The following is a 12,644-nucleotide window of genomic DNA, read 5'->3' on the forward strand; positions in this document are numbered from 1 at the left end:
GGGTTAGGTACGGTGTTAGGTAGGGGGGATAGGTACGGGGTTAGGGATGGTGTTAGGTACGGGGTTAGGGGTGGTGTTAGGTACGGGGTTAGGGGTGGTGTTAGGTACGGGGTTAGGGGTGGTGTTAGGTACGGGGTTAGGGATGGTGTTAGGTACGGGGTTAGGGATGGTGTTAGGTAGGGGGGATAGGTACGGGGTTAGGGGTGGTGTTAGGTACGGGGTTAGGGGTGGTGATAGGTACGGGGTTAGGGGTGGTGATAGGTACGGGGTTAGGGGTGGTGTTAGGTACAGGGTTAGGTATGGGGTTAGGGGTTTGGGATGGTGCTAGGTACGGGGGATAGGGGTGGTGTTAGGTACGGGGTTAGGGGTGGTGATAGGTACGGGGTTAGGGGTGGTGATAGGTACGGGGTTAGGGATGGTGTTAGGTAGGGGGGATAGGGATGGTGTTAGGTAGGGGGGATAGGGATGGTGTTAGGTAGGGGGTTAGGGATGGTGTTAGGTAGGGGGTTAGGGATGGTGTTAGGTACGGGGGATAGGGGGGGATAGGTAGGGGGTTAGGGATGGTGTTAGGTAGGGGGTTAGGGATGGTGTTAGGTATGGGGTTAGGGGTTTGGGATGGTGCTAGGTACGGGGGATAGGTACGGGGTTAGGGGTGGTGATAGGTACGGGGTTAGGGGTGGTGTTAGGTACGGGGTTAGGGGTGGTGTTAGGTACGGGGTTAGGGGTGGTGTTAGGTAGGGGGGATAGGTACGGGGTTAGGGATGGTGTTAGGTAGGGAGATAGGTACGGCGGATAAGTATGGGGTTAGGGATGGTGTTAGGTAGGGGGGATAGGTACGGGGTTAGGGGTGGTGTTAGGTACGGGGTTAGGGGTGGTGATAGGTACGGGGTTAGGGGTGGTGATAGGTACGGGGTTAGGGGTGGTGTTAGGTACGGGGGATAGTTACGGCGGATAGGTACGGGGTTAGGGGTTAGGGGTGGTGTTAGGTACGGGGTTAGGGGTGATGTTAGGTAGGGGGGATAGGTACGGGGTTAGGGGTTAGGGATGGTGTTAGGTAGGGGGTTAGGGGTGGTGTTAGGTAGGGGGGATAGTTACGGGGGATAGGTACGGGGTTAGGGATGGTGTTAGGTAGGGGGGGATAGGTACGGGGGATAGGTGCGGGTTTAGGGATGGTGTTAGGTAGGGGGGATAGGTACGGGGGATAGGTACGGGTTTAGGGATGGTGTTAGGTAGGGGGGATAGGTACGGGGTTAGGGATGGTGTTAGGTAGGGGGGATAGGTACGGGGTTAGGGGTGGTGTTAGGTAGGGGGGATAGGTACGGGGTTAGGGATGGTGTTAGGTAGGGGGGATAGGTACGGGGTTAGGGGTTAGGGATGGTGTTAGGTAGGGGGGATAGGTACAGGGTTAGGGGTTGTGTTAGGTAGGGGGGATAGGTACGGGGTTAGGGGTTGTGTTAGGTAGGGGGGATAGGTACGGGGTTAGGGATGGTGTTAGGTAGGGGGGATAGGTACGGGGTTAGGGGTTGTGTTAGGTACGGGGAATAGGTACGAGGTTAGGGATGGTGTTAGGTACGGGGTTAGGGATGGTGTTAGGTACGGGGTTAGGTACGGGGTTAGGGATGGTGTTAGGTAGGGGGGATAGGTACGGGGTTAGGGATGGTGTTAGGTAGGGGGGATAGGTACGGGGTTAGGGATGGTGTTAGGTAGGGGGGATAGGTACGGGGAATAGGTACGAGGTTAGGGCTGGTGTTAGGTACGGGGTTAGGGATGGTGTTAGGTACGGGGTTAGGTACGGGGTTAGGGATGGTGTTAGGTAGGGGGGATAGGTACGGGGGATAGGTACGGGGTTAGGGGTTAGGGATGGTGTTAGGTAGGGGGGATAGGTACGGGGTTAGGGGTGGTGTTAGGTAGGGGGGATAGGTACGGGGTTAGGGGTGGTGTTAGGTGGGGGGGATAGGTACAGGGTTAGGGATGGTGTTAGGTACGGGGTTAGGGGTGGTGTTAGGTACGGGGTTAGGGGTGGTGTTAGGTACGGGGTTAGGGGTGGTGTTAGGTACGGGGTATAGGTACGGGGTTAGGGGTGGTGTTAGGTACGGGGTTAGGGGTGGTGTTAGGTACGGGTTAGGGGTGGTGTTAGGTAGGGGGGATAGGTACGGGGTTAGGGGTTAGGGATGGTGTTAGGTACGAGGTTAGGGATGGTGTTAGGTAGGGGGGATAGGTACGGGGTTAGGGGTTAGGGATGGTGTTAGGTACGGGGTTAGGGATGGTGTTAGGTAGGGGGGATAGGTACGGGGTTAGGGGTTAGGGGTGGTGTTAGGTACGGGGTTAGGCATGGTGGTGCTCATGTCAACTTCTTTTCTTTTTTGGATTTAGACCAACGCCTTTTAAAACTTAATGTAGTTTTTTGTTTGTAATAGGGTGCCATTTGGGTCTAAAATAGTGCACTATATAGGGAATAGGGTGCCATTTGGGTCTAAATTAGTGCACTATTTGGGAATAGGGTGCCATTTGGGTCCAAAATAGTGCACTATATAGGGAATAGGGTGCCATTTGGGTCTAAATTAGTGCACTATATAGGGAATAGGGTGCCATTTGGGTCTAAAATAGTGCACTATATAGGGAATAGGGTGCCGTTTGGGTCTAAATTAGTGCACTATATAAGGAATAGGGTGCCATTTGAGATGCCATCTGTGATGGCCTTACTAGCTTAACATAAATTAAGACTGTTAGACATTTTTCCGGAGGAAAGATTCATTAAAACTGCCTAAATCTTGTCTAACAATATTATTTTGTGAACCGGAGACAATTACAGTTAACTGATAGGATGAATAAATACAAACAATTTAACATAATGGGTGGTAGATTTATGTTTCCATGTTGCAAGGAGCACAGTTTAACCAATCGGTCTGTCTTAAGTAAAAAATCATCTCCATCCTGTCCAACAGCATTTCTTTGGGAGGCAGCCAGCAGCTGACAGTTTAACAACAAACTAGCAAAGACCAACTTGAGGATCATTGGACGAGTTTGTTTTGTGTCGTCCGGTGAACAGGGTGGGGTGGAAGTTGCATATTGTAGACCATTCCATTGGTCCTAAAGTGAAATCTCCACCCACCCGGGGCATCAGGCGATGCAAAAACAAAGTGGCCCAGAGAAAAGCACCGATACACATATCAAACTGTTGAAAAACAACACAGTCAAAACACACAAACCAGTGAAAACACACACGCACACAGGAAAAATTGTGTTTCACCAGGATTCACTCTTCTTCAAGCCAGCCATTCTTCAAAAACCAAACAAGACAAAACGCCCAGTTAGCCTTCAGTCCTGTCTCAGTCCTCTATTTTTAGCCAACCCTTCTTATAGTCTATGAGCAGCTCCAAGTAGTACTGCCACTCTGGTTCAGAGTCATATTTCACCTGGAACACAGTCTTCAGGGGGTTAGGGTGTGGCTCATGTACCTGCACCACCAGACCCCTGTACCACACCTCCGTCCCGTCCCCCTCCTCGTAGAGGTGTTGTATCCGTCTCCCCACCAGGTCTGGGTAGTAGATCTTCATGACGGAGCGGGCGCGCTGCACGGCGGAGCGAAGGATCCAGCGGCGCCGGCGGTGGTCAGAGCTGTGGCAGGCAGACAAGAAGGGGCAGTACTTGATCTTCATGACGGAGCGGCGCAGGGAGGACAGAGAGGAGGGCAGTCGGCTGAAGGATGAGAAGGTGGTGAGGTGGCGCAGGGTAGAAGAGAAGCCCCCGAAATGCAGCCCTCGCTGGGGGAGCTTGGAGGACATCCTCCTGGAAAGACATCCATCCCTGGTTCTTTCCCTGGCCTCTCCTCTGTCCCCCTCCCTGTCCCTCTTTCTCCTGGACTCCCCATCCTCTGTCTCTGAGAGGAGAGGCTGGCTGTCTGAGAGAGGAGGCTGACTGTGTCGGCGCAGTTCAGTGTCTGAGACAGAGACAGCCTGGTATCGCGTCTGTTGTCCTTTACGTCCCTCAGGAAACAACACCTTCCTCAACTTGAGGATCATCCCTGACTGGCTCTTCGTCCTGAGGCCCTGGGACCAGGCTGAACCGGAGGATGGGGTCTTGTAGGACGGCACGGACAATAGTGTGGAGGCTCGATCCCTGTTGCTAGGAGACGAAGACAGCTCGTCTGAGGTCAAAGGGCACGTCCAGGAGTTAGACTCCTCCTCCTCCTCCAGCAGGGGTGTGGCTGGTGGCTCCTCCTCTTCCTCCAGCTTATTGCCTCCATTCCGCTCTCCATCCCCCTTTCCCCTTTTCTCTCCATCACTCTTTCCATCCCTCCTGTCAGAGTCACTGCCTGCATTGTCACTGCTCCACACCGGCCGGCCATTCCTTTCCTCCTCCTCCTCCTGATTAACAGTGTTCTTTAGAATGCTCCAGTCTCCAGCCTGCTCTGTGTTCCCACCACCCTCCAACACCGTGCGATCCCTCGTCCCTACAAACAGAGGTTTGGGGAAGCTCTTCTTCTTCTTCTTGCTTTTCCCCTCTTTCCTCTTGTGCATCTTAAAGTGTGAGGATGATGATGATCCTCTCTTCGGGTCCTCTCTCGGTCTCTGAGAGGAGAGGCTAGCTGTGGCTCTGCAGCTCGGGGTCTGAGACGGAGACAGACTGATACATTCCTCCAGGTGTTGTGGTGAGGTGGTGGTCTGTGTTCCAATGTCACAGCGGTTGGTGGGTTGTGAACATGGTCCAGTGTTAGTGGCCAGTGAACATAGCCCACTGGCAGAGCTATTCCAACGATCCTCTGAACACAGTGTTCCTTCTGGTGTCCTGGCCGTGTCACATGGCTCTACACCTGAAACACAGGCAACATGGCCGTTAGGATGTCTTTACATTAGCCTAATGTGTCAACTTGAAATGACAGGAGGAAAAATCACATTGTTCTTTGATTGCAGTTCACCAAAAATAATCAAGAGATATGAAGAAGAAAAGAGTGAAAGACGTTAACGGGAGGACAGAAAGACGTTAACGGGGATGACAGAAAGACGAAGTAAATAAAAGTTGAACATTTCCCTGGAGAAAGGAGAAGGAGAGCAGACAAAGTCCCACGTCCAGTCAAAACTGCCACAGTGACTAGACACAGAACTGCAACAGACAAGATAACTGCACTCCACCACCAACCAGACCCCTCCACCACCAACCAGACAAGCAACCAGGCCCCTCCACCACCAACCAGACCACTCCACCACCAACCAGACCACTCCACCACCAACCACACCACTCCACCACCAACCAAACCACTCCACCACCAACCAAACCACTCCACCAGACCACTCCACCAGACCACTCCACCAGACCACTCCACCAGACCACACCACCAACCAGACCACTCCACCACACCGCCAACCAGACCACTCCACCACACCGCCAACCAGACCACTCCACCAGGCCCCTTCACCACACCACCAAGCAGACCACTCCATCACACCGCCAACCAGACCACTCCACCAACCTGACCAATCCACCACCAACCAGACCAATCCACCAAGCCCCGCCACCCAGACCACTCCACCAACCAGACCACTCCACCACACCGTCAACCAGATCACTCCACCTGGCCCCGCCAACCAGACCACTCCACCACACCGCCAACCAGACCACACCACCACACCGCCAACCAGACCACTCCACCACACCGCCAACCAGACCACTCCACCACACCGCCAACCAGACCACTACACCACACCGCCAACCAGACCACTCCACCAGGCCCCTTCACCACACCACCAAGCAGACCACTCCATCACACCGCCAACCAGACCACTCCACCAACCTGACCAATCCACCACCAACCAGACCAATCCACCAAGCCCCGCCACCCAGACCACTCCACCAACCAGACCACCACACCGTCAACCAGATCACTTCACCAGACCACTCCACCTGGCCCCGCCAACCAGACCACTCCACCACACCGCCAACCAGACCACACCACCACACCGCCAACCAGACCACTCCACCACACCGCCAACCAGACCACTCCACCACACCGCCAACCAGACCACTCCACCACACCGCCAACCAGACCACTCCACCACACCGCCAACCAGACCACTACACCACACCGCCAACCAGACCACTCCACCAGGCCCCTTCACCACACCACCAAGCAGACCACTCCACCACACCGCCACCCAGACTACTCCACCAGACCACTCCACGACACCGCCAACCAGACCACTCCACCAGACCACTCTGCCAGACCACTCCGCCAGACCACTCCACCACACCGCCACCCAGACTACTCCACCAGACCACTCCACCACACCACCAACCAGACCACTCCGCCAACCAGACCACTCCACCAGACCATTCCGCCAACCAGACCACTCCACTAGTTCCCTCCACCAGGCCCCTCCACCAGACCACTCCACCAACCAGACCGCTCCACCAACCAGACCACTCCACCACACCGCCAACCATACCACTCCACCAGACCACTCCACCAGTCCACTCCACCAACCAGACCACACCACACCACCAATCAGACCACTCCACCACACTGCCAACCAGACCACTCCACCACACTGCCAACCAGACCACTCCACCACACTGCCAACCAGACCACTCCACCACACCGCCAACCAGACCACTCCACCAGACCGCCAACCACACCGCTCCACCAGGCCGCTCCACCGCACCGCCAACCAGACCACTCCACCAGACCACTCCACCAGACCACACCGCCCACCAGACCACTCCACCAGACCGCCCACCAGACCACTCCACCAGACCACACCGCCAACCAGACCACTCCACCACACCGCTAACCAGACCACTCCACCACACTGCCAACCAGGCCGCTCCACCAGACCGCTCCACCAGACTACTCCACCACACCACCAGGCCCCTCCACCAGACCACACCGCCAACCAGACCACTCCACCACACTGCCAACCAGACCGCTCCACCAGACCGCTCCACCAGACTACTCCACCACACCACCAGGCCCCTCCACCAGACCACTCCACCACACCGCCAACCAGACCACTCCACCACACCGCCAACCAGACCACTCCACCACACCGCCAACCAGACCACTCCACCACACTGCCAACCAGACCACTCCACCACACTGCCAACCAGACCACTCCACCACACCGCCAACCAGACCACTCCACCACACCGCCAACCAGACCACTCCACCACACCGCCAACCAGACCACCCCACCAGACCACTCCACCATACCGCCAACCAGACCACTCCACCAGACCACTCCACCACACCGCCAACCAGACCACTCCACCAGACCACTCCACCACACCGCCAACCAGACCACTCCACCAGACCGCCAACCAGACCACTCCACCAGACCGCCAACCAGACCACTCCACCAGACCACTTCACAACACCGCCAACCAGACCATTCCACCAGACCACTCCACCACACCGCCAACCAGACCACTCCACCTGACCACTCCACCAGACCACTCCACCAGACCGCCAACCAGACCACTCCACCACACCGCCAACCAGACCACTCCACCACACCGCCAACCAGACCACTCCACCAGACCGCTCCACCAGACCGCTCCACCACACCGCTCCACCACACCGCTCCACCACACCACCACACCACTCCACCAGACCGCCAACCAGACCACTCCACCAGACCGCCAACCAGACCACTCCACCACACCGCCAATCAGACCACTCCACCACACCGCCAACCAGACCACTCCACCACACCGCCAACCAGACCACTCCACCACACCGCCAACCAGACCACTCCACCACACCGCCAACCAGACCACTCCACCACACCGCCAACCAGACCACTCCACCACACCGCCAACCAGACCACTACACCACATCACACCACCAACCAGACCACTCCACCACACTGCCAAACAGACCACTCCACCACACTGCCAAACAGACCACTCCAACACACTGCCAACCAGACCACTCCACCACACCGCCAACCAGACCACTCCACCACACCACACCACCAACCAGACCACTCCACTAGTTCCCTCCACCAGACCACTCCACCACACCGCCAACCAGACCACTCCACCAGGCCGCTCCACCAGGCCACTCCACCACACCGCCAACCAGACCACTCCACCAGACCACACCGCCAACCAGACCACACCGCCAACCAGACCACTCCACCAGACCGCCCACCAGACCACTCCACCACACCACTCCACCAGACCACACCGCCCACCAGACCACTCCACCAGACCGCCCACCAGACCACTCCACCACACCACACCGCCAGACCACACCGCCAACCAGACCACTCCACCAGACCGCCCACCAGACCACTCCACCACACCGCTAACCAGACCACTCCACCAGACCGCTCCACCAGACCGCTCCACCACACTGCCAACCAGACCGCTCCACCAGACCACACCACCAACCAGACCACTCCACCACACCGCCAACCAGACCACTCCACCACACCGCCAACCAGACCACTCCACCAGACCGCCAACCAGGCCACTCCACCACACCGCCAACCAGACCACTCCACCACACCGCCAACCAGACCACTCCACCAACCAGACCACTCCAACCAACCAGACCACTCCAACCAACCAGACCACTCCACCACACCGCCAACCAGACCACTCCACCACACCGCCAACCAGACCACTCCACCACACCGCCAACCAGACCACTCCACCACACCGCCAACCAGACCACTCCACCACACCGCTAACCAGACCACTCCACCAGACCGCTCCACCACACTGCCAACCAGACCGCTCCACCAGACCACACCGCCAACCAGACCACTCCACCACACCGCCAACCAGACCACTCCACCACACCGCCAACCAGACCACTCCACCACACCGCCAACCAGACCACTCCACCAGACCGCCAACCAGGCCACTCCACCACACCGCCAACCAGACCACTCCACCACACCGCCAACCAGACCACTCCACCACACCGCCAACCAGACCACTCCACCAACCAGACCACTCCAACCAACCAGACCACTCCACCACACCGCCAACCAGACCACTCCACCACACCGCCAACCAGACCACTCCACCACACCGCCAACCAGACCACTCCACCAGACCGCCAACCACACCGCTCCACCAGGTCGCTCCACCAGGCCGCTCCACCAGGCCGCTCCACCAGGCCGCCAACCAGACCACTCCGCCAACCAGACCACTCCACCAGACAACACCGCCCACCAGACCACTCCACCAGACCACACCGCCCACCAGACCACTCCACCAGACCGCCCACCAGACCACTCCACCACACCACACCGCCAGACCACACCGCCAACCAGACCACTCCACCAGTCCGCCCACCAGACCACTCCACCACACCGCTAACCAGACCACTCCACCAGACCGCTCCACCAGACCGCTCCACCACACTGCCAACCAGACCGCTCCACCAGACCACACCACCAACCAGACCACTCCACCACACCGCCAACCAGACCACTCCACCAGACCGCCAACCAGGCCACTCCACCAGACCGCCAACCAGGCCACTCCACCAGACCGCCAACCAGACCACTCCACCACACCGCCAACCAGACCACTCCACCACACCGCCAACCAGACCACTCCACCACACCGCCAACCAGACCACTCCACCAACCAGACCACTCCAACCAACCAGACCACTCCAACCAACCGGACCACTCCAACCAACCAGACCACTCCACCACACCGCCAACCAGACCACTCCACCACACCGCCAACCAGACCACTCCACCATACCGCCAACCAGACCACTCCACCACATCGCCAACCAGACAGACCACTCCACTAGTTCCCTCCACCAGACCACTCCACCACACCGCCAACCAGACCACTCCACCAGACCGCCAACCACACCGCTCCACCAGGCCGCTCCACCAGGCCGCTCCACCACACCGCCAACCAGACCACACCGCCAACCAGACCACACCGCCAACCAGACCACTCCACCACTCCACCAGACCACACCGCCAGACCACACCGCCAGACCACACCGCCAGACCACACCGCCCACCAGACCACTCCACCACACCACTCCACCAGACCACACCGCCCACCCCACCAGACCGCCCACCAGACCACTCCACCACTCCACCAGACCACACCGCCAGACCACACCGCCAGACCACACCGCCCACCAGACCACTAACCAGACCACTCCACTCCACCAGACCGCTCCACCAGACCACTCCACCACACTGCCAACCAGACCGCTCCACCAGACCGCTCCACCACACCGCTCCACCAGACTACTCCACCACACCGCTCCACCAGACTACTCCACCACACCACTCCACCAGGCCCCTCCACCAGACCACACCACCAACCAGACCACTCCACCAGACCACTCCACCACACCGCCAACCAGACCACTCCACCACACCGCCAACCAGACCACTCCACCAGACCGCCAACCAGGCCACTCCACCACACCGCCAACCAGACCACTCCACCACACCGCCAACCAGACCACTCCACCAACCAGACCACTCCACCACACCGCCAACCAGACCACTCCACCACACCGCCAACCAGACCACTCCACCACACCGCCAACCAGACCACTCCACCACACCGCCAACCAGACCACTCCACCACACCGCCAACCAGACCACTCCACCACACCGCCAACCAGACCACCCCACCAGACCACTCCACCATACCGCCAACCAGACCACTCCACCAGACCACTCCACCAACCAGACCACTCCACCAGACCACCAACCAGACCACTCCACCAGACCGCCAACCAGACCACTCCACCAGACCGCCAACCAGACCACTCCACCACACCGCCAACCAGACCACTCCACCAGACCACTCCACCAGACCGCCAACCAGACCACTCCACCAGACCGCCAACCAGACCACTCCACCACACCGCCAACCAGACCACTCCACCACACCGCCAACCAGACCACTCCACCACACCGCCAACCAGACTACTCCACCAGACCACTTCACCACACCGCCAACCAGACCACTCCACCAACCAGACCACTCCACCAGACCGCCAACCAGACCACTCCACCAACCAGACCACTCCAACCAACCAGACCACTCCAACCAACCAGACCACTCCACCACACCGCCAACCAGACCACTCCACCACACCGCCAACCAGACCACTCCACCATACCGCCAACCAGACCACTCCACCACATCGCCAACCAGACAGACCACTCCACTAGTTCCCTCCACCAGACCACTCCACCAACCAGACCACTCCACCAGACCACCAACCAGACCACTCCACCAGACCGCCAACCAGACCACTCCACCAGACCGCCAACCAGACCACTCCACCACACCGCCAACCAGACCACTCCACCAGACCACTCCACCAGACCGCCAACCAGACCACTCCACCAGACCGCCAACCAGACCACTCCACCACACCGCCAACCAGACCACTCCACCAACCAGGCCCCTCCACCAGGCCCCTCCACCACACCACCAACCAGGCCCCTCCACCACACCACCAACCAGGCCCCTCCACCACACCACCAACCAGGCCCCTCCACCACACCACCAACCAGGCCTCTCCACCACACCACCAACCAGGCCCCTCCACCCAATTCATATTTAGCTGACAGACTAAAACAGTGTTCATCTATTAAAATCAGAAAACAATGAGTCCCAAATGGCACCCTATTCCTGAAATAGTGCACTACTTTTGACCAGGACTCATTTGGCAGGCACCCAATGACTGAACAGTGTTGACCTCAGCCTCCGAGTGAAAGGTGAGAATACTAATAGTGCTGCAGTATACAGGCTACATGACAACACAGTCTGCTGCTACAGAAGATCAACATGAATAAACCAACACACCTGGGTTTCAACATCTTTCAAATACTTTGCGTTTGCTTTAGCCTGCCTACAGTTCCATTTGGGCAGGGTTAGTAAATTGTAACTTCCATTGGTTCCTTTGTGCAAGGCAAAGCACAATCCAGCCTAGTGGAAGTATTTGAACCCAGGTCTGAATATTTATTTTTTGCTAATACAGGAAGAAAAGGGTCAGATAGAAGTCAAGTTCCCATGTGACCCACATGTGAACACTAACAAAGTCAGCACTCAGCAGAGAACAGGAAATAACCAACTATCTGGCTGGATTAGATGATTCAGTTAGTGAAATCAGTTATGTTGACAGAGGTCAAAAGATTAAATCAGTCACAACTGTTGAGGTAATGTCAAAGACTAGTGTGTGTTTTTAACCAAACTTTACCAAATAAATATCAAGTTTAAAATCTACTTCATAAAAAAAAAGTTAGAGATGCTAGTGATATGATGTCAGTGTTGTTTTTTCCAACACATTTCTGTAGGGGACAAATGGAGGTTTGAGATGAAAGGGTGAAAGGCGAATTTAAAATTATTTGAAAAAAAAAAAAAATTGGGGGGGGGGAAGACTTGGTTAAAAATAAAAAGGCAAAATTGACATTTGAAATGAAACAGACAAAAGAAAGATGTGAAAAGGAGAGAGAGGGGGGTAGCTTGATTATGGACACGTTTAACTCCTCCATCCAGTCACTAACCAAGAGGACAGAATACAGGTCCCTAAATGGTCCACCACTTCCTTCCTTACAACAAACGTCTGAGTTTTAGTTGCACTGTATCACATGGTGCTGTTCTATACCCTGATCCCAGATCTGTTTGGGCTG

At 56.9% G+C, this 12,644-nt stretch overlaps 1 protein-coding gene across 2 annotated transcripts in view; it reads right to left on the minus strand.

Moving 5' to 3' along the window:
- Window positions 1–2,320: 2,320 nt before the first annotated feature.
- Window positions 2,321–12,644, minus strand: part of c2h15orf39 (chromosome 2 C15orf39 homolog) — a 36,781-nt gene continuing 26,457 nt past the window's right edge. For both annotated transcript variants that reach the window (XM_071119574.1, XM_071119584.1), the window contains one exon: window positions 2,321–4,813. In XM_071119574.1, the coding sequence (XP_070975675.1) occupies window positions 3,330–4,813 (1,484 nt within the window). In that variant the 3' untranslated portion in view covers window positions 2,321–3,329. The remainder of the gene's footprint in view (window positions 4,814–12,644) is intronic.

Source organism: Oncorhynchus clarkii, chromosome 2 (genome assembly GCF_045791955.1).
Source record: "Oncorhynchus clarkii lewisi isolate Uvic-CL-2024 chromosome 2, UVic_Ocla_1.0, whole genome shotgun sequence".
Lineage (NCBI taxonomy): Eukaryota > Metazoa > Chordata > Actinopteri > Salmoniformes > Salmonidae > Oncorhynchus > Oncorhynchus clarkii.